Genomic DNA, 27,120 nt, shown 5'->3' on the forward strand with positions numbered 1-27,120 from the left:
CCTAAAGTGGAATTAAAACATCAATGCTAACTAAGTCTAACTTTTGTAAACTGACCAACTGGGAAAGTTGTAATTTCAGGTTAGAGCGGCTTAGAGAGGAAAACAGAAACTGAACATGAAAGAGATTGCTCTTCCTCCTCCTCGCCTTTTCTCTACTTGGCTAGACTTTCTTTTGTCCCCATGCCAGAGTCAAGTACTTCTGAGAGGCAATTTCCAAAGACCTTCCCTCCTACCCTGATGCTCAGGCCCTGCTGAGTGATGCTTACATCTGAGCGGATATAGAAATAAGCACATATGTGTTTTGCTTTTCTCCCACAAAAAAAAAAAAAAAAAAAAAAAAAAAAAAAAAAAAAAAAGTCAAACGCCACTACTCCCCAGTTCTGGTTTGAAGGGTAATTTGAATTTCTAGGACAAGCACTGCTTCCGGGCGGCAGTGGCCGGGAGAAGGGCACTGCGGGAAGCACAGTTCCTCTCCCGCCGCTGCCATGCCGTGAGGCTGGCACTCACTGCCTGCCTGGGGTGTCCTCCCCTCCACTCTTCGCTTTAAACTTTCCTTGTTTCACCAACATATCCCTAGATGGAAAACCATAACGGGGGGCAATGCTTGGGCTGCTTCACACTTTCCAGACTCGGGCCAAGTGTTGCACCGCATCCCGCTCTGTGGGCGCAGAGGGGTTTGTTCGGCCCCGCTGCCCGGCTCCGTTCGCCCTTCGGGCGGGCGCGGTTGCGGTTCCCCCGCACCCCGCTAACGTTACTGGGCTCAGCGGCTCCGCGGTGACACTTCCAGCGGTTCTTCTGCCCGAGCCCAGGCTCTCTCCCCGCCAGGTCCCGGCTGCCCGGCCCGGGGCCTCGGTGATGCCCGGGGGCCGCCCGCTGCGGCCGCGGGGCCCGCGCTCCGAGCGCCGCGACCCGGGGAAGCTCCGGGAGGCAGACTCGCCCCCGTCGAGCCCTTTCGGCCGCTCCGGCGGGAGGCGGGGGCCCGGCCGCTCTCCCCCCGCGGCCCGCGGGGCGGGCCGGGCCGGCGGGCGGCACCTCGGGACCGGGGCTCCCTCCGCCAGGCGCCCGCCGAGAGCACCGAGAGCACCGAGGGCGGGCGGCCGGGGCGGAGCGGCAGCCGGCATGGGGGCCGGGGCGCTGGCCGTACGCGTGAGTAGGGGCTGGCGGCGGCACGGGCACGACAGCGGCTGCATGGCGGCTGGATGAGCCTCCTCCTCCTCCTCCTCCTCCCGCCCTCGCCGGGTCCCTCGCGGGGCCGAGGCAAGGGAGGCCGGGCCGGGCCCGCCGCCTTCTCCTCGTCCCGAGCGCTATCCATCTGTTCTCTCCTCCTCTCTTCTTCTTTCTCTTTCTTTCTGCTTCTCCCCGCTCGGCAGCTGCCGCTCGTTTGGGAAAGGCAAAGATTCGTAAAAGGCGATTCCAGGCGCTTTTCTTTTAGTTCCCCCTCCTCCCTTCCCTCTTTTTTTTTCTTTAACCCAGAGAACAACTGCGCTGCCGCGTTCCCTGCGTTAAAGTTGTTGGATGAGCTGCTGTAAAAGTGCGTCCCCGTGGCACATAAATAGCTTTTTTCTAAGTGTCTGGGCGGAACTTTTTGGCGGCGTCGTGCAGGGATGATTAAGTTGCTTTCCCAGTCTCGGAAATCAGCAACAGTGGCATTAGTGCTTGGACGCGTTTTCCGTGGGTAAAGTCAGATCTTCCATCTATAAGGCAGCATAACACTGTACTCTTTGTTTCAGAGCTGTTTGGAGGGGATGGCTTTGTTTTGATTTTGGTTAGATGTGTATTTTGGATAACCACATCGTTTTTTTGTTCTTAGTTAGCACAGCCTCCTCAGATCCTGAAGCAAGCTCAAAAATTTCCTCTTGTTACTATGGACATGGCAAATGTCTGTCGGTTCTCATGTGTGTTTAAATAGTGAGTTTCCCCAAGTAAATCCAACTCAGTGACTCAGGTTCTCAAATGTTGAAACAGGCTGGAAACCTGTAACTGAGCAACATTGTGAGGCTAATTGAAGGCCTTAATTGGAAAAGCTCCCTAAGCATCACAGCTGCTCAGAAACTGCTCAAAGGATTTTTGCTGTCCTCTGAATTTAACCTAGTCTATGTGATTTTTACCTTGGCATGTCTCTGCCTGGAATAAATATTGTTTATTATTCATTTAATCCTGAACGGGAACATGTCTTTTTAAAAGAGATGTGGTATTTTAATGTTAGTCAAATTTTAGTTCAAACACTGGTGCATCTGCTGTTCCTTTTAAATATTTATAAAGTGGTTACAATAATACAATATTGTGGTTCTGTTTCACAAATAGTAAAACATACTTGTGATGTTTATATAAGCAACATCTTTCGTAAATATCACACGAGTGTTGTGTAGGACCAGGAACTGCAGAGCACACATATGCCTCAAATAACTGTTTAATGGGAAAAGCACAGCCAAGTGAGTGAACTGCCAGATCATTTTATATCTGAAAGGACAGTCATGCTTAATAGCAACATAGCAGATGTTCATGCTGCTTACAGACTACAGTAAAAATATTTGGTCTCAAGTGAAGAGATTTTAAAGGCCTGTTTAAAATAGAATAAAATATGTATGCTGTGATAAAATCTGTCTTAGCACAGTGAAGTGTCAAGACTTAGGCAAGAGTCTGCGCACTTTTTTATGTTACTATACAGTATTCTGCATGTGTACAGTTTCTACTACCAATTTGTTAATGAAACACAGTAGGAATAAGTTTATTTTTAAGCACCATGCCAGAGACGAGCTTCCTAAAGAGATTGAGCTCTGTGGTATCAATGGCTCTCAGTTCCTGCACTGTGATTGCAATCATGGTGGGTGATGCTGCTGCTCTGCCTTGAACTGTCTTCCCAAATGGGCAATCCCGTAGGCTGATTAAGATTTCTGCCTATCATCAATCCAATAAATTAATCATGTATTGTTTTGTTCCCCTGGGTTTTATTAACTATCCTCCCATGGATTCTTTGTCACTGCAACTGAAAACTTGTGAGAATGTTGTGCCTCCAGAAGAACCTATGGGATTAAGGGTTTATTGTGCAGTGGGTTTTCCACCCCCCTTGTTATGTGTGATTAGATTACATAGTCCCTTTCTAACCTTAAAACCTCAGTAATTAAATTTCAGACTTAGCAGATACTAAACATTACAGAACATCTTTCATAAGGATCCATCTCACCTGAGAGTGGCCAGAACAAATCCCCAGGAAACAATATTTGGAAGAAGAGTGTAGTGGACCTTCTCCAGAGCACTGCCCTGACAGGCATCCTGGAGCCAAGCTGAGCCACTGGTGGTGTATTGGGATTGTTTGTGCTTGTCCAGTTACTTTTGTAACACATGTGGGTTTCATGCCTTAGCAACAGCAATCTCCTGCTTGCTCTCTCCCAGTTCCTTGCTAGTCTAGTAACAAGCTTGTCTGCAGAAGTCTTTCTCCCTTACCTACAGACTGCCTGCATTCTTGTTCCTCTTCTCATGTTTTCTCTGTTCATTTTTACTTTCCTACTTCGCTGAGGTTTTTTCCTGTGGATTAAAACAAAGTGGGGCCAAACCCTTATGCTGGAGCATAAAAGCCAGTTTTGATGGATGTGCTTGTGTTGTGACCACACAACCTTCTGCAGCAAATGTGACTTATGCCCATTTTTTCCCTCTTTGCTCCTTTAAGCAAAGCAAATCGGCCGTGAGATTGAAGGAGGACATGAAAAAGATAGCTGGGTCTCCCCTGAACAAGCAGAGGGACACAACCTGTCCAAAGGTGTTTGGTGTGAGTCTTCTGGAGCTCCAGCAGCAGGGCCTGAGCAAAAATGGAATCCCAATAGTTGTGTGGAATATAGTGGAGTACCTCACCCAGCATGGTAAGATCAGTGGAGTCACATCTCCTTAGCATAGCAGCACTCTTTATGTAGGACTCTTCAAAGGAAAGAATGTGGGTTTTTTTGTGGCATGAACCACAGGCAAAGAATGCTACTGTATGTGGTTTGCTGCTTTTTTTAATTTCTGCCTTGATGCTGAACTTACTTTTTAATGTTTATAAAGGTGAACTACAGTATTAGGTAGCAGCACACTCATAAACAAGCTGTTCAGTTTGTAAATGGAATGTATTCCATTTGTGAAGGCTTGTGTCATCTTCCAGTTGCAAAACATTTGTCTTTAACACTTTAACATTTTTTCTGTATAGAGATAGACACAGGCACGCATACACATACACACACATCCCATCAGAGAATATTATTGAAAAGGAATACAAGTTCTTACAGATGAATTCCAGTTATTATTAATCCCCTCAAGGAAGTAGCTGTTCAGTTCTTAGCTTCTCTTTGCATTCATTTAGTGGGACTTCAGTTCCTGTTGTTGAAATACGTCTCCTTGTAGAAATCTAGAGCACCACTGGTGCACAGATGTCTTGTATAGCATTTGGTCAGCAATGGAAAAGATTTTGTAATGGTAATGGCATCTTCTAAGGAGCTGCATCTCGTTTTACCCTAAGGTTTTCTTTTAGCTATTCAACAATGATAATCCAGCTATAGAGGCTTAGATTCTATGACTGTATCTTAGTAGATCCTCAGAAGCTCATAGATGCAAACATGGCTTGAAAATTAGCTTGGATTAAGGTACAGTGCAAATTTAAAACATGATCCTACCTTTACACAGCAGCATCTTCCTTGATGCACTTCAACCTGCATAAAAGTGGCCTGCTAGGATGCTGGAAGGGAAAGAATGGAAAAAGCTTTCCGTCATTTAGGGTTTAATCAAAACCAAAAGCTGACAGACACTCTTGACTGCAAGCTGTGGGCTGTGCTCTGTGTTCCATAAAAAGATTGGAATCCCACACGACCGTGTCCCAAATATGGACTAAACAAGCCAAGTTTTCTACTCTGAAGCAAGATTAGCTGGGCTTTCTCAATGCCAAGTTGATTATCTGGCCCCAATAAAGATAAAGGCTATTCTTTTTCTCCAAAATGCAAGCAAGATCTCAAAGGTACCCTCTCATATGGAAAGTTGTTGAAATGGGTGTCCTGTGTCTGTCTTAGGTTTGTTTTGTGAATTAATGGTGAAGTTAACTCTGAAGGCATTTTTAACAAAGGCCCAGACACCCAGGCTGAGCTGACTGTTGGGCAGCTACATCCTTAAACTAAATTGTATTAAGCTGCCTATTTCCAAATTTATAGATGAAGCCAAATTTCCCTGTGCTGTATTTAGTAGTTTCTAATGACTGTTTTTAGGATGTTCTAGCCTATCTTTGTTTCCATAAATGAGTGAGAGAGGGGGAAGGAAGTTTGATCTGTGTGTGGGCTGTGGCCTTTGCTCACCTAGTGCTGCAAAACCGAAAATCTTTATTGAGATGAGGTATTTTCTGCCCTCGAGATGGCAGCACAGCATGTCACATGAGAGTGCATTTTGTTGTGAATGCAGGAATACAAACTCTGACAGCAGTATCTCATATTAGTCAACTAAAATGTTTTGAGTGCTCGTCCATTCTTTCCTCTTACTAGACCAGTTTGTCTTCTAGTCATACAAAACAGATTATTTTTCTTTACAAACTCTGTTGCCTCAGAGTTGATTTCCTGGACTGAAAACATTCTGTCAGATTGTAGTTCCTTGATGTCTAGTCTGAACTGTTGAAAACAATACATATTCAATCCTCTTAGTGTTATGTTTCTGAGGAAGAACAAACAGGTCTATAGACACAGTATTAGAAAGGCAAAATTTTTGCAGTCAAAGTGTTCTAGAGAAAAATAATTTACAAAGGTCAGTTTTAGGGTCTTCTCAAAAGGTTTTGAATCTTAACAAATGCCCAGAAAGTGCTGTTCAATTTAGTATGACTAGTCTGGCTTCCTCTGTTGAAGCCTCCTTTTTTGTACATCTTCTTTTACTGGGTATGGGGTGTCTGGCCTGTAGTGATTGATACCATTTATTTTTCGTTGTGAAATCCTTTGGGCTTTGTGCTGTCCATGATACATTATTTACTTATTGAGATTTCCTACTACCATAAAGTTGCAGAACTCACTATGGAGTTACTGCTGCACTCAGCACATAGTGAGATGTTTTTGCCTCCTGATGGTCACAGGTGAGCACCTGTTACCCTGGAACATGAAGCTGGAAGTAATCCAAATGTGTGAGCATGGCAGAAAATGAAACTTGCAAAAATGAAACAACTGAAGAGTTTTGTAGCGTCCTTAGTAGGGTCCTTTTCTGTTGAAATATACCAATGGAAAATGTCTGTTTCAGTTGATTTCTCATGGTGGGAGACAACTCAATGGCATTGCAGTATTGTGGGTTCTCAAAAGAGTATCCCAGGCCTCAAGATCTTATAATTAGTATTTGTTATTTATCATAATCTAACTACCTGACTAGAGGGGGTGTTTGGGGACAGAGTGGTATTTTTTTTTTATATTGTAGTGTAATAATTGCCCTCATTTGTATTACTACATGCGTGTTATTCAAACTGGAATATCTGTTTCATCATGTCACTGGGATGTGGTGGTTCAGCTCAATCTTTATATAATTACAGGTATGACACAGGAGGGTCTCTTCAGAGTGAATGGCAGCATGAAGATGGTGGAGCAGCTGCGTCTGCAGTACGAGCGTGGGGAGGAGGTGGAACTCGTTAAAGATGGTGATGTGTACTCAGCAGCCAGTCTACTGAAACTGTTTCTGAGGGAGTTGCCAGATGGAATTATCACGTCTGCCTTGCATCCCAGGTTCATTCAGCTTTACCAGGGTAAGTGAGAGGTAAAGTCTCCATCCTTCAATGCACTTTCTTTCTGGATACTTGGTTTCTTGGTTTACTTACTTTGTTCCTCATTTCCTTTGGCCTCAGTTCTTACCTGCTCCCAGATGTGCACTTCTGTTACAAGAGGCAGAAAACTGCTTTTCATGTATTTGGTAAAGTGTGGACTATATATGATTTTCTAATCCAGTTGTATCTGTTGAATAAAAAATTAAATGATCAACTGTTTTTTTCAGGTTTGCTTGTAGAAAATAATTGCAGTCTCTTTAGGACATAGATTTACTTCTGTTTGCTAGGGTGGTTTCTGGCAGTTTCATTGTAATGGACACTGAGAAGTGAGAACTTCATCTGCTTGTCAGATTGGGCTAAAAGCATACAGTGCCAAAGTTCCTGCTTCTCACTAAGTAATGTGATTGTGCATCAAAAAAAAACAAACCAATTTGCAAGTAACAGCAGACCTTATGTTCTATTCCCTGTCATAGCACACAACCTGGAAGATTTATTTTTTTCTTTTATTCACACCTCCTCATCCACTTCAAGTGGTGGATCAACCATAGGAAAGACCACCACTTCTGCTGTGGGAAGTTGAGAAATAATTTTCAAGAGACTTATGCAAGTTTCAATCTAATTCATCTGTATCTGACAATCTCTGGTGGTGGTAGGTGGAATAAGTGGTGGTTGGCCCTGCTCCCTGACCATGTGGGTCGCTGACAGTTCATCTCTCTTGCTACAGGCAGTCAACACTTCTGTATGTTTTCCTAAGAAGCTGCAAGGTGAGTGGGTAAAGTTGCTGGAGAATGCAGAGGAGGAACATGCTCTCTGACATGCATCCCTTGTGGAAGAGGGTGTAAAGTTCTCACACACTTGTCTTGAGGTCTCACTTCCACTTTTCTTGCCTTCCATGAAGAGGAGGTTTCACCATTTCCAAGAGGAGTGAAAATAGTACCATGTGTTTTCTTTCTTCCTTTTGTTTTGTGAGCTATAGAAAGTGTTGATGGTGCACTGGAGAAGAGCTTTGTGCTTTACCTTCAGTGCATACATTTCAGCTGTAGGCTGTATATGGACTGTAAAATACCTTCCCTATTTAGTAAAGCTATCTGGGGCACAAGGATAGGGCTCAGGAAGTGTTGTGTAGGAAGGTGCTGTTGTTTTAAAAAGTCCCTTTTTTTTCAGGTCATTGCTGTGCTTTCTTTGGGGACTTTTAGATTTCACTAGGTCTAACTCATGAGCTGTATTTATGTTCTTTCAAATAAATCACAGCTTAAGTGTAAATTAATAATAAATAAATAAGTCACGCCTTTGCTGTTCCATATCTCTGCCTCCACAAAAGTCATATTGGTGTATTGTACCAGGAACTGCTGATGTCTTTTGTGGGCTGTTTGTGGTATTTGTGGAAGGGTTAATTTGTTCTGTCTCCTACAGGAAGGGCAAAATCCCCCCAGTACTTTCTAGGGAAATGAGATGGATATCATTATTGAACAGATTTACTCACCAAACTTTCTTGTTTCCAAATAAAGTTACTGGTGTAACCTATGAACCCAGATCTGCAAAAATCCCTCCAACTGTGACGTGTCTTCATAGCTAAGTTTGCCTGTATTTCACAATAAGATCAAGCTAGTGCCATGAAAATTTTGATTAGGGAATAGAAAGTTTTACTTGAAAAATGCCAGTTGGCTGTTGTGGCAAGCGGAAGGCTTTTGTAAAGTTTGGAGAAAACTTGAAGGGTTTTTCACACCCCAGAAAATACAGCATAAATGAGTAGTTATGAAAGGCGCTGATGATTTTCATCGTGTTCAGATAAGCTTAAGTAGTAGGTGGGCATTTGCTTGCAGTTAAAGGATCAACCAGCTGTGCGGGATTGCAGGAGTTATCTGTTCACTTATCAAAGTATGTGCAAGGGTATTGCTTGCAAAATGGTACCAGGACAGTGCATGCCTGGGTGCTTGTTTTGTAAACTGTGAAGAGAGTAGGTCAAACTGTTTCTGAGTCAACAGTTATTAAAAAATAACTTTGAATCTGGAGCCACTTTGCAACATGTCTACAGTGAAGGCAAATACAAGCTCTGTCAAAATCTCTGTATTTCCTGCTGTTGAAGTTTTGTGTGGGAAATGTTTTTTAGGATTATATTATATTTCTTTTGGTGCATTTTTAGGGATTGTTATCAGCATTTTTTAAGCCAGCTGAGATCTTGGCCTAAGAAGAATACATAATTACTTTACTTACTACAAAAATGGTTAGAGAGTGATTCCTCTAGTTAAAAATAGCTGAACTGAAAATTTCAAATTTTACTTGCATCTGTAACCCTTTTCAATTTCAGCTATCAAATTAGTTGCCAAATCAAAGAGAAATAATCTGCCCTATTATGAAAGAGAGAAGCTGTCCTGCTAGTGTTCAGGAAGTCCATGCAGCTGGTTTGGCATTGCTGTCTACAGTCTGTGCAGTATTGTGTGAACCAGAGCTCTGCATGCTGCCCTCAAATCCTACAGTACTTTTATTTAAATTAATATTCAGTGTAATCCCAAGACTATGCAGTTCCATAAAACATCATGCAGTGTATTGTGGTGTGTCCTGGCATTCTCTCTGTGTCCTTGGAGAAGGACAGTGGCAGTGGGAGATGGGCAGGGCTGGAGATGTGTGTTGCAAGCACAGGCCAGGGACACACTGATAGTGACCTTGGTGTGGGCTGATCTCCTCACAGTGCCTGACAAATAAAGGCTGTTCGGGGAGTTCTGGGGTGAAAAATGTCCATCACAATCACTTTTGTGGCGGAGGCTTCACTGCACAGCAGAACTGTGTGAAATGGGCTGTACTTTGAGAAACCTCCACCAGAAATTAGCAGCTCCCGTACAGCAATCCCTGCCTGAGCTTGTTTATTCCCTCTGGCTTTTTATTCCTTATCTTCTGTACCGTGATCGCTGACTCTTAAGACATCTGTTCGTAGTAGGAACTGTACGCCCAGCTCTTACCCCTGTCACAGGTCACTTGCTTTCATCAAGGCAAAGTGCTACTGTACTCTACATTCTTTCTTGTTGTTGTTGTTTCATTTCCTCCTCCAGTGGAGGTGCAGTGAAACACAGACTCCGTCTTCCTTTCTTAGTCAGTCTAATTAAGTTTAATGCTATTTCATCACTCTGGCTTCTTGACATTGTTTATCCTATAGAATTTATATTTTTCCGGTGGGCAGGAGCAAGATGTGAGTTCTGTTTCATATAGTTCCCTCTGCTCACGGTCTGTGATGACTGGCATGGTTTTGTCTGGTGCCTGTGAACAGCCTTGCCTGTTTCAGGGAGAGGGATGGAAGGAGCAGTTCCCTTCTGGATCAGCAGGTCAGTTTACAGAACACTTAGTAGCCAGCAGCTGTTTGAGTTACATGGACAAGCAGAACCAAAAATACAGCTTGTGTTGGGGGATTTTAGAGGTCAAATTTCAATCTGAACAATGACATTGAAAATGAATAGATGAGTGCTGACCTTTTAACCATTGTTATAGATGGGTCATGAGATGGTTGGCTCTCACAGTTAAGGAATGAATATTATGTGTATTTTATGCGAAGTTTTATTGATGTTGTTGTGATTTGTTGTTTGGATGTTCTCTGTTCTCCCTGTAATCCCCTTTCCCCTCCTCCTTGTGTTGTTGCCACTGGTAGTTGGGACATGTGGAGGGAGGGCAGGTACCTGTGCCCCTTGGCATGGCAACACCTGACCCCAATCAGGCTGTAAGAAAGCAATCTCCACCAGTGGACAGCGAAGAAGAGTTGATTTGCTGACTTGGGATGGGGCTAGGGCTACCTTTTGCAACCCCAGGGGTATAAAAGGTGGAGCAGCTGTTTTGTGGCTGACACATGGGAGCTCAGTCCCAGCAGTGGGACTCCCAGTAATTTTTCCTTATTCAGTCCCTTGTTGTATTTTGTTAAGGTTTAATAAACCTTTGAAATTTTTAAAAGTGGGCATCATTTCCCATACCATGGTAACTGCAGCCGTGCATGAAATCTGATTAATTAGATATCTGTGATTCTCAAGGCCCTTGTGACATGATTTTAACCTTTTCCTTTGGCTTTTATGGCCATTTTAGTGCTATCAAAGCTGTTTCAAACCCAGAGAAATAACTTGTGGTTTCCATATGATGGTGACGTTCGTTATGCAGTAAAAACTCTTGGAACTAGATTTTTATGCAAATGACACTCACCAGAGTTGCAAAAGAAGTGTGCTTTTCCTCCAGGATGTTGGAATGAAGGATAAATACAGTGCTGCAAAGTGCCATAATGATAGAAAGTGAGGTGTCTCAAGCTGGATTGTGATGACAGCCTTCTTATGAGCAGGGCTTACAACATTTCTGCTCCTGAAGGCAACAAGACATGATTTTTTTCCCTCTGGGGCAGGATCATGTCTGAAGGATGGTGTCTGAAGCAGATTGTTTCTTGGCAGAGAGAGAGTGGAGTCCCACTTCCCATAGATTGCAGAAGTGGAAAGAAATGCTTTCATTCCTCCCTCAGCCCAGTGGGTGCCATGGTACTGCAATGCACAACCTGCTGCCCCTGTGCCAAAGATCAGCTTTCCAGGGCACATTGAGAACTGCTGACAGATGCAAGCTTTTCTGTCTACCCTCCACTCTGCTAGCATGCAAGGCAGCTGGGAGCTATGCAGTGGTAGCATGACACTGAGCAGTTGCCTTTCTTCCTCACCTCACAGCACAGATAATTGGCTAGGGCACTGTGGTAATGTGCTTCAGTGCTTCCAGACTGGAGTTGTTTGGGGTCAGACCATTTGAGACTTGAGCAAAACAATTATGCACACCTGTTTGCATGAATTCCATATATTTAGTGAAGTTCAGGCAGCATGAAGGAGTAACATGAACTGAGATGAATTGGGGAATTAAGTTGTGTATCTAGTATGTCAGAGACACTCAATATGTTCAGAAATAGCATGAACTATTGGAAAATATCTCCCTCTTGTTGCGAGCTGTGGGTGTATGCTGAAATGAAATGAGACTGAAAACACCCTCACAAATGTGTCTGTACCTCCTACACTGTTGAGACTCCTGTTTCTAGTTAATTAACATTTTTGGAGATACTGCCTGTCCTTTTCACTTGTCTCCTTGACTCATTCCTCAGTAATGAGTCCCTAGTTCAGCTTTGAGGTGCCAGCTGCCCTTGCTGGCTTCCTTGATCCTCTCTGTGTTTTGTGTCCTCAGGCTGCTGAGCCTAGACATGGCCTAAGGCTGCTGGTTTTGTTCCCTTCCTCAGCCCAATCCACTCTTTCATTCTTGGTTTCAAGCCCTTGCTGACTGCACATCTAGCCAGGCTTCTCTTGTAAGCCTTGGCTGAGACACTGTCTATTGCACCTGGCTTTTGGAAGGCTCCCAAAATAAAAAATTGAATGAGTTTGTCTGCCCTTGAGAGCACCTTCCTCTTAGCCTCCATTCTTATTTTCCTCCTTTTCCCCTAGGCAAAATAACTGGATATGCTGTGCTTGAAAATCACGAGTAGCATAAACCACTCTGGTGCTCTGATGTTTTTCTGATAGTCACTACCAGTTCAGTAAACCTTAGTGACTGACTTTGAAACAAACTGAAAAGGAGGATGAATGCTCCAAAGAATGGGTTGTTGTTTTGACTCAAGACTGTTTTTGCTCTCTAGTAAGTTGAAAAGCTGTAATATTTGAAGAAATACATTAATTGATAGCAGTAGTAGACTTGGTGCATGGAATACTGTGTTTGCATGGCACTGTCTAGATTCACCATGAATTATTTAAGCAATTTTTAAAAAAAAAGCTGAAATCCATGAAATGTCATCAGCAGAAAAATCAACAAATTAATTCTGATTTTTTGATTCTTTTGGAAGAAAAACTTGATTTCTTGCCTTGTCTTTTTACTGGAGAAGGAAGACCAAGAGCAAAGCCCTATTTTCTTTCTTAGATTTCACAAAGAGAAGGAACTTGATGGCTCAGTAAATGGGATTTGCTGCCTCATGTTACTCAGTGTCTCTATGTCCTTCAATTAAGGGAATTTCTCATCATCTTGTGATGTGGTATCTGTGTCTGTTCTTGAAAGTACAGAAATGAACAAAGGTTGGCTGTGCCCAGCAATAATATTTTTGATGTTGATTCATACCCCAAAAACATCATGGTTAATGAACAGGGACATCCTACCCAGAAAATACCACTAAGGCCACGGACCCAATAGCTTTGTTTGTTGTCAGAGTGCAAACCTGTGCTCAGAATGTTTTGTGGTGGTTATTAGCATCTTCCTGGTTTGGAAGGGATGGAAATTCCTCCAGTAAATAAAAAAGTACCCATCAGTCTGAAGTCCCAGTGGGAGACTCAGAGAGGCAATTAGTTATCAAGGGCATTCCCTAATTAGATGACAGGGTGATGGTGATGGAAGAGGTACATTTTTTCTGGGAGATGGCTTTGGCTTTCCTTATCATAACTGCAAGCAACTTGTAGTAGAAAACACTGTGCTAGTTGCTTTGTTATCTAAAGAAAAGTATGTTAGGAGTATGTTTTGGTTACATGGAAATTAGTTGTGTTTTGTTTTCTTTTAAGATTAATAAAAAGATAATTAGTAATCAAGTCAGAGACTGTACAGTCCATTTTGATAAGTGCAAGTACAAATGCACTAAAATTCCTTTTTGTTATTCCATTTAATACAGCCTTCAGAAGCCTCCTGAATTTTCTGCAATAATAGATCAGATTTCTTGCTGTTGCCAAGCTGATTGGTAGCGACAAAGTCATGATGGTTTTTTCCTCTCTGTAAGGGTAAAAAAGGTTGTGATAAGCAAGAAAATAAGATTTTTTTTTCTCATCTGCTTCATGCATATTTGATATTTGACTTTTCTGAAGGAGCTAATTTCTTATCTATAGAAGAAAAGGCTGTATTTAATCAGTTGGTTAAAATGTTTGGTCCTGTAATTTGACTGACATTTGGTCTGCTGTGATGAAAGAATTCATACTAAGTCTGTGGTACGAAAGCAGACACATAAAAGTGAATTCGCCATGCATATAAAACATAAAAAGACTTTCTTGCCATGTACAGTATTAGACATGCCAGGAAAGGCAGGAATCCTAAGTTTGGAAGCAGATGAAGTCCCTCGAGTTTCAGCTGTATGAAGTGGCAAATAAGTACATAAAAAGCCTCATTTGTTTGCCATTTATTTAACAGGATAAATCCTGTTTATTAACCACAAAAAATGTCTGATTATAAAACAGAAATAATATTGCAGCTAACCGCTTTTCAAAGCACTCTACTCCTGAAACACTGTTCAGCCCAGCCCTGGAATAAGTCTGGGAAATGAAATGTAAAAACAAAGACAAGACTTCTGAAGTGTTTATACATACATTAAACGGTGTTCAAAGATTTTTGTTTTCCCTCTTTTTTTTCTCTCTAAAAAACGTGAAACAAATGTAAATTGTTCTTTTTTTCTTTTGCAACACCAGCCATGGGATGTTTTCCTGCCAGTCTTCTTTCTCTGCATGCTGGTAGCAGAGCATAGAGCAGAGCAGCACCAGCAGCCCATAAGGCTGATAAATAAGGAAAAAAAGTACTAGAAATGCACAGATGGTCTCATGCTAATGGACACTGCTTGTAATTAGGTGGGTGTGGAGAACCTTCAGGGCATGAGGTCTTCTGTCTGAAAATGATGATGCAGAGTCCTTGGGGTTTTCATGCATATGGGAAAGTTTCAGTTACATTTTGCTTTCGTGGACAGTAGAAATTAATATTTGCAAGGATTAACACATCCTGTTTTGGTGTAAAGGGAAAGCAATACTGACTTGTTTTCAAAACTTTGCTTCCACTGACATGTAAATCCAAGATATTGGGGGGTACAAATCACTCTTTGGAAGGTATTTTTGGGACGGAGGAGAGGAGCAAAATATATTGCACATGAATTCAATTCCAGCAGTAGGACACAGTTAAGCAGAAGCTGTGTGTGAGGCCAAGCTTGTGTTCACCACCCGGGTCTGTAAAAACACAGCATCTGTGAAGTACATGCAATTTTTACTTAAATACTTGGATGTGACTCAGTTCAATATGGAAAGCTTTTATCCATACCTAAATTCTAGAAGACTGTACAGTATAGCAAGGCTACTTTTTAACATGAGGCCACATTTTGACTTGTTTTGGAGTGTGACAGTGCCCAGAACAGTCTGTTTCCTATAAGGAATACTCCTTCCTGATTATGCAGCAGAGTTGTCACCCACAGAAAGTATTGTAGTGCTGTTATAACACTCTGCATTTCAGGAGACCCTTTGTTTTACCATTCCTGCTTTCTTATTTTTGAAGGTTTTTATGGGAAGGGAAGCTAATAGTATGAGAAGGGCTTGGGAAGGGAAGTAGGGATGACATCCAGAAAGAGCATGAATGTGAAGGTCTGGTAGAGAGGGAGTTAAAGCAGATTTAGCTGTGCCAGGTGGGGATAAACATGCCTTAAAGCTCTTAGCTGACTGTTAGTAACTGCTCAATCTGTTCAGGGAAAAGGTTATGGCATAAAGGTGAGAGTGAAATGGCGCCCTTGGTGGCCAGGATGAGCCTCAGGACAAACATGCACATTCCCTGAGGAAAACTGAGGAGTTGTGTGTCTCTGAGCAGAAGCAGGAGTAAATTTTAGCTTCCGCTGCTTGCTCACCCATGTAATTAAGTTGGCAGCAATGAAGAAAACCATATACATATGTTTTTTCTTCTCTTCTTTTTCCTAGACTCTAGAAACGACATGCAGAAGGAAAGTTACTTGAAAGAACTCCTTAAAGAACTGCCTGATGCTCATTACTCCTTGCTGAAGTACCTGTGCCAGTTCCTGATAAAGGTTGCTGAACATCACACAGAGAACAGGATGAATCTTGGCAATCTTGCCACTGTATTTGGACCAAACTGCTTTCAGTAAGTTGGGCTTTTTACTATACCCTGTTTGCTGGCAGGTGGCCAGAAATGTAGATGTCAGGAATCTACTTTGTCAGGGTGATCAGATGGAGGCAGTGACAGGGGCTCTGTGTTCAACTTGAGTGCTAAAGCTGTTTTAGCGCCAAATGGAAGTGGAGTTGCTCTCCCATTTCCTCTTGCTGTTTGCTGAACTGTTTATCAGTTTTGTATTGCTGCTTTGGTAGCAGAGCAGAAGTGTAACAGTGAAAGGCCTTCGGACTGTGTCAGTGCAAGGAGGTGTGTGCTCATGCAGGTTTCTTCCTTTGCTATCAATAAATATGAGTGCTTCTCTCCAGAAGGCTTTGACAAAGGATCCTTGGTGGGAAAGGACTCCAATGCAGCACCCAGGTGCTATATAATTTCTAGAGATGGATACTGCATGCTATCTGCATGTTTGGCCTTATGATCTGGTGTCTGCCCTCAGATGCTGGTGATTCTGGTCTCTCTGTACTTCTAGTGTATTTAGAAACTGCTCTGGAGCTTGTGGGATTCCACTGGTCTCTTAAAACTCCTGACTGGGGTCAGTAGCTTTACTGGGTTCTTTCACTGGATGCAGTTCCTGGGGGCTTGTGCTGAAGACGTGTTTAACGTGCTGGTGGAGCTTGCAGCAGTAGTCAGAAGAGTTATTTCCAGGTGCAAGAACAATCCTGGGTGAGAAGGTTTCTGTTGAGTCACTGCAATGATGCAGTGCAGCATAAGCACCTTCACCTCTGCAATGAGCCCACTGGCTGGCATCCAAGGTCTTTGACATGGGAGACGCCTAAGCTGTTTAGTTCAGTCATCAGTCTTGAAAGGTGTGTGATACCACCAAGAAGAGACAAGTGAGTTCCTTGTATCAGTGTTGCATTTGTATTGATTTTTATAAAATATTGCTCTGGACTAATACTGAGTTGTCTAGTAAAAGTTAGTCTCGTGAAGCAATTAATTTAATCTTTCCCCCTGAGTTTCCTCTTGGAAAGACATAGATTTCTTTAAAGAGAGAAAACAGAAATTAGGTTCCTGTAATATGTTGAGACAGTTCCTTGTACCTAGGCTAGATGTTGCCAACTGTCTTTTTAAGGAGCATATCTTTTTCCATTGATTAGGGGGAGAACATGGAGGAATTAGACACTTAAACTAAAGCTTGTCCTAGTGACTACATGGCTGCCTTATCTTAATATGTTGCTGGTGGATGATGAAGGTGAATTTCAGGATTAAAGCATTTGCTGTGTTACTGCAAAAAGATAAAGTATATTTTAAAAATAATTGTTTTGCTCTCTGAAACAAAAAATGCTCAAAAAACAGTAGTATGCATGGGAATGCATGGATATGAGAATTACTGGAAGCACAATACTGTGAATTTCTGACAAGGAAAAGCAAAACAATTTTTTAAACTTGCATTCATATGGGTGGTTTGGGAATTCCTGTCTAAATGTATTAGCAGAGTTCAGAACAAACAAAGTAATTAGAAGAATTTGAGTTCAATGGCTAAATCTCTATGACTCAAGCTCCCAAGTGGATATTAGAATAATTTTTAGTTTACTCATCACTTCTTTCAGGAGAGTTTAAAAATTAGCTGTGCATATTTTTTGGTGTAGAATGCAGAGAATTGCAGTTCAGGTTTGAAATTGGTGTTCCTAATATTAAACCAAATTGCATGTGTTAACAGCTCTGCAGTTGTTGCCACAACTGATCTCTGCTCCTAAGAGAGCATGGAAAAGATAGAAGCATTTTTGTAAGGTACAGAGATGGATACACTTCATTCCATTGCAGAAGACTGAGGAAGGCAGAGATCACTGGAGGTGAAAAACCAAAGACTCATGAGTCTGGATGAGAGTGTAACCAGCTAAGCAGATGTGATACCTTGAAATAAATGCTCATGTGGCAAAAGGGGCATTGAAAGCAAGGCTTCACACTTACCAAATGGCTAATGAGTTTTTTAAAGACCCAAATAGGTTAGAATTAGGCATGTAGATTTTTATTTAAACTAAGTTTCACCATCTTGTGTTTCAGCTCTGTGTTTTATCAGATCTTGATCTTTTCAGGGCAGTTCACTCTTGTGGTCCAGACACAAAGATTGTGAGGAACAGTTCAAATACCCTTTTCTCTTGCGTTAATGGATGCAGTCTTCTGTTGCTGGAACTGTGACTATCTGTACCAACAAGGATTTGATAGGGGGAGGAAAACTTGCAGCACTGTTTTTAGGTATTGGGCTTAACCAGTTGGTTGGCCAAGCATCCAGAAGGAGATCCTCAGAACACATTTCAGAGCTACAGAGTAAGGCTGCCTGAAGCTTGCTTGGCAAGGGCTGTCTCTTTCTCTGCTGGCTGCAGGCAGTCCCTGGAGAAGCTGCAGAAATGAAATATTGGCAGGAGGCTGAGAGATCGCTCCTCTCGCTTTGCGTTGTTTGTTCCCAGCAGTGCATGGCGGCTTTCTCCATGGCAAGGAGAGAAGGCTCAGCTTGTCAGCAATTACACTGCTGAAGCAGGGAGAACTGAGATTTTTCTGTCAGAAATTCACACTCATGTCTAAAATTAATGTCAGTTTGTGTAGTTGAGGCACAGTGTCAGAGAAGATAAAGCCCATCTGCTGATAGTGAAGGACTTCTTTTGGCAAGGTATTTTTAGTGACAATTTAGCTACTTAAGCATAGTATCTCCTACTCCATAACTGAAGTTTTTTAACAGTTGAATAAATCATGCTTCTTGGCCACTTTCCAGATATGTAGACTTCATTTTAATTCTCTTTATCTCATTCTGTTTTACTACATCATATCCTCTGTAATGTATCCCATCTCCTAAACCTTCAACCCTTATTGCTTTTATCTTATCCAGCACTTCCCCTGCTTCCTTACTTGCTGTTTGACAAACTGCATTGGTGTTTTTCTAAGGAAGATTATCTTGTCCTTTCTGTATTTGTAATGAATAGAAAGGAAATAAACGGCTATTTGCATTCCTTGTATTGAAGTGTGATGTAAGATACAAGAACATGTAAAGGGCAAGGTCAAACAGCTCAAAAACAGATTTGAGATTTGGTTCACTGTTTTCTCCCAATTTGGTTTGTTCAGATTTATTGTGATGGAAGGCAAAGGTCAAGTATATTGAGAAATACAGCCCTGGAGGAGCTACAACCATGAAGGAACAAAAATAGCTGTCTTTTCTGTCACTGGGCTAATCTGTGTAGAGTATTAACATTTTCAGTGTGTTTACTTTTGGAGGAAGTTATTGTCCATTGACCTGAATTTCAGCTCCTGGAGAGACATAGCCTTAGTTAAGGCCTGCTATGTGGGCTCTGCTTGGCTCTAACAGCTTGTGCTGAAATGGAGAGGACCAGCTGGGTTTTCTCTCCTCCTCTCTGTTCTCCAGGAGCTGGGTGTCAGAGGAGCTGCTGCCCTTATCCTGTCCTTTGGTTGGCATGGTAAGACATGAGGTCCAACAGATGTAATCAGAGGATCCATTCGTACCATTATTGCAACTCTCCCTCAAGCAATCATCTCTGCATGGGGCCTCCATCATTCAAGCCCTTGTGATCTTGGTTATGTTTCATTCCAACAGAGATTGTGTTGTGAGGGATTGCTCCATCCTCCCAAAAGTGGTTGGCAAATGCAGGTGTCCAGTTAAAATGCTGGAGTTAGATGCAGTTATTTATGTATGATGACTTTGTAATACAAAGGGTAACAAGAAAAGTATATTATCTTTGGATATGGAGAAAATGGTAGATTGTAGGGTAGATGTAGGTATTTAGATGCTGAACTTGAAATAATTAAAATTTGATCTGAAGTTATGCGTGAATGTCTTACTTTGGTTTCTAGCAGCCTTGGAGCCTGCATGGATTGGGTATACAAAACTGAATTGAAAGCAGAGGGGCTGAATTAATATTTCTCAGTGAGTAATGTTGGCCTTCGGAACATTATATGGATGGGCTTTGTTTTCAGGCAATGCAGCCCCAATCCTGCATCAGTCTTCAAAAAAATTGCAATCCAGGATTGGGGGCAAACTGAGTACAGAATATTGTTGTTTAAACATGAATTATTGCAAATTGGAGCATGCAGCCGTAACCTTTCTTACAGGGTTCACATAGATTTTAAATACTGCATTTTCCAGCACTGCAAAGCAATTTTTCCTAAGTATTCAGTATGCTGAAGCCTTTAATGACAGTTTAAAACATCAAGTATAATATAGCAAGGCTATAAACGTTCTCATCCATAATCATATTAAATACTCATGAATATTTGAGCTCAGCAATACAGCTCAAATGCAATCACAAGGAGAGTTTTTGAAGAGCCTCTGCTTTGAAATATTTGGAGATGAGAGCAATGCACTTTGTAAGGGGATGTTAGGCCATGGACTGCCCTTTGTCCCCCTTTATGTAGGCTGCACTCCCAAAGATGTCTCCTGTCACTGTAATTTCATGATGAAAAATGGAGCTTTTGCTGAAGCAAAAGATTTTGCATATAAATGAAGCCAATCAGTAAAGCCTTTGTGGCAGCGTCACTCTAACTGCTTTGTGTTACCTGTGTTGCCTGCGTTTTGCATTTTATTAATAGTTATTATCATTCATTATGTGCTGTTGTTTTATTATTATTTATTAGTGCTATTATTTTTATTAATTATTTTTATTTTGCAAGCAGTGCTGATAGAGCTGAATTACCAAGTTGACTTAGGCTAATAAATCTGATCCTAGAGAAGATAATCTGGAACAGATTTTAACAGGCAGGCAGGTGCATGCCCCAGATTTGACTCTCCAGGATTCTCCAGTATCACAGGAGCTAAAACACCTCTGCAAAATCTCAGTAGTTGTATCTGTCATTGCATTTCACCCCGATTGGTAAGGCTGCAAATGATGCAGGGCACGTAAAGGAGTCACATAGACTGAGATGAACAACTGTCTCAAGTGAGCGTGGCTGTATCTTTAGCTGCTTATTAGACTGTGATCTTGCAGCAGAGTCTGCAGACATGAATGTGTGCCTGTTTCAGCTGCATCAGTTTGTGGACTGGTGTGTCAGGACAAATCCCTTTCATCACCTGAAGTGGATGAGTTCTGGCCACGAGGTTGGATCTGTTAGAGACACAGTGAAGTCTGCCTAGAGGCACAGAACAGACTGCCTCGAGTTGTAACCTCTATAAATTACTGCAACTCTGCTCTCAAAATCTCCACTTGTGCTTGTTGAGGGACTCGTGGGCATCTGAGGTACTAATGAAAATGTTTTGCTGGGGCTGGAGAAACAAAAAATCCATGCAGTGTTTCTTGTCCTTTGAGTCCCATATTTCTGGCAGGATTCCCTGGGAGAATTATAAGGTGACTTTGTGGTGCTTCTTTACAAAAGTAGTGTACAAGCAGCAAAAGTAGTTTATAGAGCATATAGCCCCCTGTGATTGTAAATTAGGCTTACAGTGCTGTCATTCCATGCAAGCTGCTTCTGTAGAGCCACTTGGGGAAATGGTAATGTGCATCTTTCATCTCAGACAGGGTGGGGTCAAGCACTGTTGGGAATTGGTAATGAGATGACCCTTTCACATGGAAATCTCGGGTTCTCAGTTGTGACAGGGAGCTGTCAGCAGTTGCTGCCTGGGGAAATCAGTTCAGTGACCTCAGTTCAGCTCATTATAGACAGATTACTGCTTCCCAGGTCCTCCTGGCCACTTGAAGCAAGTTTCCCAGGTGTGGTGGATGGTGACAGAGCCCTGTAGTGATGCCTGTCCTGTGCCACGTGCATGTTTGTATGTGTCACTGCACTGCTCTCAGTGGAGTCTGAAGGTTCACTGTCTGGAAAGCCCACTCTGCATTCAGCCTGTTAGAGCTTGTTTGCAGAGACCCGAGGTAAATTCATTTAACTAAATGCCTGAGATGTAAGGAATTCTTTTACAGTGAGTTAATCTGACCTCAGGTCACTTTGCTTCTGAGTAAAAGCTGGGACACAGAGACTTGCTGTGGTTTAACCTTTTGAGACAAGCTTTCCTGAGCATCCCTGTGGAAAGAGACATGGACTCAGTCTGGAAAACCCAATGAAAATGTGGTTGTGGTGTCTGCACGGACAGGAGCAGCGTAGAGCTGCACTGGGTGGGCCAGCCATGCTGGCAGGACACTGTGCAGAAGTGTGAAATGCTGCAGGGTATCAGATTTTGAAATGAAGAGCTGACAGCCTGATCCGATTACCAAGTAATGTTTTAATTTTGAGAACTGCTTTTTCTGCTTTAAAATGACTTCACCAATAATTTCAGTTTTTAATATCCTGCAAAACTTGTGGTACTGATGCACCCTTGCTCTTGACCCTTCTTAACTGTGTCAGATACTCTTAATGCTGGTGCCTCACTTAGACAAGGCACATTTTTTCCAAATATTTAATGTGGACACGCTGTGCTTTGCACACAGATCATTCAGAGCATCTCTCTGGGAAGGGCAGGTGTCTGTGGAATCTAAGGGAGGGCACACTAGGGAATTTGCTCCTGCTCTGCCTGTGCTGTGTATCTGTTGATGACTTTGCAGGACACTGTGATAACTTCAGTGGGAGTTTTCCAGTTCAAATTGCTAAGATAGATCTGAACTTATCAACACTTTTTCTGCTAGAAATAGCCATAGAAATTGCAGGTTTATGGCACCCTTCTGGTGTTTGTGGTAGGTTTCTGGTGCTGCTACTGAAGTAATTTGTTCATATGTGGCTGGAAGGGAATGAAGTCCTTCTGTTGAGGATTTGTAACTGGAGTAAATTGTGTGTCTAACTCTCAAAGCATCGCAGTTGTAATGCCTAATTAACATGAAAATAGACATAAGGGAGCCATGGCTAAGAACAGTTTTATACTCTGGTGTTTTAACAAGATCTTCACAAATGATCATGAAAATTTTCCAAGGATTAGGGTGTGCATCAGGAAAGTGGAAGTGTGAGAGAATATTTTCTCACAGATCTGGGTTTTTCTAGTCAGTTGAAGTTACATTTGTAGATGTCATGACTTTTCAGAATGAGAAGAGCTAAAGTAAAATGCTATTTTTTTTACATGCATTTTCAGAAAAGTCTAGTCAAACTGGTAGATCATGCAGTGTGGCAGCAGATGGGGTTTACTTTGTATAAATAGGCAGGGTGGTGTGTGCTCATAATATAAACTTATCTTCAGCTCAGCATATATTTGTTGAAAGGAAAATGTCACCATGGAGAGCTCAAAGAGTGTAATAATCCTTATCATGATCGAGGTCTAATAATAGCAATTAGAGGAGAAATATATTAGAAACTGTTAAATATGCCTGTTAATGTGGCAGAGTGGTGGCAATGAATAAAGTATGTTAAATTTCCATTAAAATAAATCACATCATGGTCCTTTGCTTAGTTACACTCAGAGAGAGGTGTTAAAAGAAACTGAAGCCATGAGCTTTAGCCTTGTGTTTTGCATATGTGCCTCACCCTACTCATACAGAATTGTTCAGAATAGGATTTGGATTTTTCACAGGTTTGATGTAATAAATTTTAACTGATAAGGTAGTGTGGGGAAGGGAGGGCAAGAAAGTAATGTAATTGGGTAGAAATTAAGTACTGGTTTTGTGCTTTGTGGAAACTATAGACTGGACTGTTTCTCAACCAGGTAGAATTTTTTGTATTAGCTGTTGCCAGTAGGCAACTGTTGGCTGTCATTCTCAGCAGATGTGGCTTAGGTGAAAATTCTGCTATCTGGAGTCTTTATTTTGGGTTGTGTTTTCTTCTCACATAACATCTTCTTGTCTTCAGCCAAAAGGTACTTGAAACTTTTTTTTTGTTTTGGCTTCTCTGCTTCTTCACTCTAAATGTTTCCTGTGTTTCATTACTCCTGATCATCAGTCTCTGCTGCTTTATAAGTTCTTCAGGAAATTCACATCCATGCAGCCACTTTGTGACTTACTGAGAAGCCTGTGTCTGCTGGAAATACTGTACTATAAGTAACACTGAATGATTGCAGAAGAAGATTCTTCAGATATTGTACTTTTGCATTAAAATGGAGTTTAAGTCAATTGAGGCCAATAAAATTGTCAATAAAGTGTGCAGAAAGTTTATATTCCAGCAGATTATCATTAGATGCTTCAATGAATTATGAACCCTGTTGCAAGTGACATGCATTTTTTGCTGCATGGGAGAGTTGTGTGAAATAGATGAGGAAACATGCAGATACATACAGTATCTTCCCTTTTCTGTATGCCTTCAAGGTCTGTGGGAAGCTGCAAAGGGGCCTGTTTCAAGAGAGAAAGAAGCCTCTTCTTCAGCAGCCAAGAAGTTGGTTATTCTCCCAGAAAATGGAGCTTAGGAACCACTTTTTGTATTAATCTTTTAGGCTCTTCTGTGAAAGGCAGCATCCATCTCCATGTTTTAGAAAGCCCTTTGAGTTATGACTGTACTTTCAAAAGAAATAGTAACTCAAAATTTAGATTAAAAAAATCTGGTGTACAGCATTGGGTTATCAAGACCTTGTTTAACATTTCAGTGTTTTGCTTAGCATGTGGGATTTCCTGATTTTTTCACTTATCCTTCCTGTGTGCCTTTGAAGTTATCATGAACCAGGTTTTGGAGGAATCTGTCTCTTGAATTAACAGTTTAGAGCATCTGAATGCCTGAGCTGTCTGCGCTGTGGGTCGTGAAACCCAACTTGCAGCAGAGTTGGTGGCACCTCATTTGGTGGCAGTCTTAATTCTGTCCCTGCCTGGATTTTGTGGACAGGGTAGCTCAGCCAACAGGTCTGGTATTTAATATTGATAAGAAGAACTGCAAACAAATTGTGATAGTTGTTAGCAACATAGGCACAGGCCTCCTTTCCAGTTCAAAGTTTCCTGTGCCTGCTATCCAGCCTGTATCGATAAATGAAATGTTACAGAGATCCTCTGCAGGACCTTTTGTATGTTGAGTCCCTGTGACACTCTGCTTTGTCATTTCTCCAATTCTAGCGTGCGCTCTGGATTTGAAGGGATGAAGGAACTGGAGATCTGCAACAAGATAATGACAAAAATGCTGGAAAATTACAATACCTTGTTTGAATTAGAAGGCTTGAAGAAGGATGAAGAAAAGCCTGTATGTGAAGAGCTAGCAAAAATAATTTTGGTAAAAGTGAGTATCTCTAATATTTCATTTTCTCACAGCAAATCAATAATTCAGGCTTATTTCAGGCTTCAATTCAGAAATCTTTTAGATAAGTGGAAGGCAGACTCTTGTAATAATGATGTGTGTTATTGATTGCAGTTTGCACATTGATTCTGCTGATAGGCTAATTTTCATTACTGGCCTGGAAGTTCATTTTATTAAACATCTTATTCTTTGTTGGCTACACACTTAATATGCAGGAAATATATTCACTAAAATTTAAATATTTTTAAATGAGGAGGCAGAATAATTCTAAAAAGTGTCCAGGGTTTCTGACATGGTTATAATTTATGGTATACTTCAGTGATTATACACTTTGGTACTCTAGGACAGTGGTCCTAGGGCACTAAACCTCTAGGACAGAGGTTTCTAACCTTTGCCTTTGTATGAAGTCTGCCTGTCTCAAACATGCACCTGAGTTTAAAAGTCAGGTGTTCTGACTCAGCCATTTCTGGATGCACTTGAAGAGAAGCATTAAATAAGAGTCTTTGAAAAAAGTACGTTGGAGCTCTTAAAGAAAAGTGTTGTAGTTAGAGTATTACGCCTTTGGTGGGAAGAGGGCTTGTGTGTGACATCAAAGGATTCTAACATTTAAAAGCTGACAAGTAGGGCAACCAACAGTGCATTGTTCTGGCTTGTGCTGTCTCTACCACAGGAAACAACCTCAAGTCTGTGCAGGAAAATGGTCATGAGGATGGTTTGCAGGTGCCTCATTTCTTATTGTCTGTTAACCATGCTGATAATTACTCTCCTAAAGGGTGTGAATTCTTGAGTTTGGGAGGGTTGAACTACCGCCCATCCTTGGTAGGGTTTTACCCACTGATAAAATCACTTTAGCCTTCACTGTCTGGAATAGAAGTTGTCAGAAAATAAGTTAAGAAAATACAGTGTCTTTGACCTTGACAGAACAGGAGGTTTGGTGTGAGCCCAGGTTCTGCCATTCAGATGAAATCAGCTGATAGCATCTCTGCCTTTTTGATATATCACAGGAGGGTCTGCTGAATTGGTGTAAGTTTGGCTCAGCTGCATTTAGAAAGGTTGCTGGTTTTCTTAAGTGGTGAATCAGTGAGGAGGTGTTTTGCTGTATTTAGTTGTCTTTTAGCTGTTACTAGCACTCAGCTGAAATGCCTCTGTGGAAGGAGATAGAATCACTGATAGCCTTCCAGTATCACAGTAACTTCTGGGTAGTGGAAGTGATCTGCCTGACCAGTGAGTGACGTTTAGCCACTGATGGTCACTTCAGCAACAGAACCAGGGAAAGAACATATTAAAAAAAAAAAAGTGCCCAGAAGAAATGCTTCAGATGTATTTCCTTCTCCTTCAAGCCTCAGCCAGTTCCAGAAGGCAAGATAGTCTTTCAATTCTGAGGACTTAGTAGTAATTGGGATTGCACTAAGGTGAAGATCCGGGAAATTTCCCACAGCTGTTGGGAGATACAAGCTATCAAATTACATGGTGACAACCAGAATTACTCCAGCAAAATACACTGAGATAAAATTACTCAAGCGAGATGGGAAGTGTTGCCCATTGCATTGCCTCGGGAGACAGATGATTGCCTGAGAGAGCTGTGCCTAAATACAAGGGCTCACATTGTGTTTGCATCTTTGGACCTTGTTGATATTTTCCAAATTCTGCTGGCAACCAGCTGCAAAAAATTGACCTTGTTTGTTGTCCATCTAATTTGGGTGGGAAGTTTCTAGTTTAATCAGGGCACATACTCAAATACAAGAAGTACAATCATCTAACTTCATGTAGCAAAGGTACTAAGAAGGGTTTTTGAAATTTGTCAGGCGGCTCTATGAAGGGACAGTTCATATTATTCTCAAAGATTAAATTTTTTGTATCCTAGCAAATATGCCCCATCCTAGTCAATTTGTATAATAAACTAGAGATAGTACACTTGAAGAGAAAACCAAGTGATGATGAGATTCAGTGGAGAAAAATGATTGCCAGATTGCTAATGCATGAACCATTACATACAGTAGAAGCTGTCTGTGTTGTACAGGAGCAAATGCCTCAGAGAATTATTTGTCATGATCTGTGTCACAGTGTCCAGAAAACAGTTAGCTGTTTGTAGGCAAAGTTACTGCTTCTGGAATAGCCACCGATTTATCTACAGGCAGGTGGATAGAAATTTTCCAAATAATCCTGTTGTAAGCAGTGAAGAATGTAAGATGCTCAGGACATTGCTCTCCAAAACTGAAGCCCTGTTGCTTTTAAGGATGTTGCATTGAAGCTTGAACCATGGTGGGATAGGGGAGTGAATGGCAAGGAAAGTGAAGAAACTGTGGACTTGCCCTTTACCAAACTCATCTGCATTTATTTAAGTGGCTTTTTTACCTTCTGTTTTGGGAACAGCAATAGGGTGAGGAGAATTTTAGATGACCTCACTCACTTCCTTGTTG

At 41.7% G+C, this 27,120-nt stretch overlaps 1 protein-coding gene across 2 annotated transcripts in view; it reads left to right on the forward strand.

Moving 5' to 3' along the window:
* Positions 1 to 855: 855 nt before the first annotated feature.
* FAM13A (family with sequence similarity 13 member A) overlaps positions 856 to 27,120 on the forward strand; it is a 125,468-nt gene continuing 99,203 nt past the window's right edge. The window contains exons 1-5 of one of the 2 annotated variants that reach the window (XM_058803377.1): positions 856 to 1,146; positions 3,668 to 3,857; positions 6,515 to 6,724; positions 15,427 to 15,607; positions 24,523 to 24,682. In XM_058803377.1, coding sequence (XP_058659360.1) covers positions 856 to 1,146; positions 3,668 to 3,857; positions 6,515 to 6,724; positions 15,427 to 15,607; positions 24,523 to 24,682 — 1,032 coding nt within the window. Of the gene's footprint in view, positions 1,147 to 3,667; positions 3,858 to 6,514; positions 6,725 to 15,423; positions 15,608 to 24,522; positions 24,683 to 27,120 lie in introns of those variants that run through there. The other variant, XM_058803378.1, reaches the window with a different exon arrangement.

The sequence above is a fragment of the Ammospiza caudacuta genome, chromosome 4 (assembly GCF_027887145.1).
Source record: "Ammospiza caudacuta isolate bAmmCau1 chromosome 4, bAmmCau1.pri, whole genome shotgun sequence".
Classification (NCBI taxonomy): domain Eukaryota; kingdom Metazoa; phylum Chordata; class Aves; order Passeriformes; family Passerellidae; genus Ammospiza; species Ammospiza caudacuta.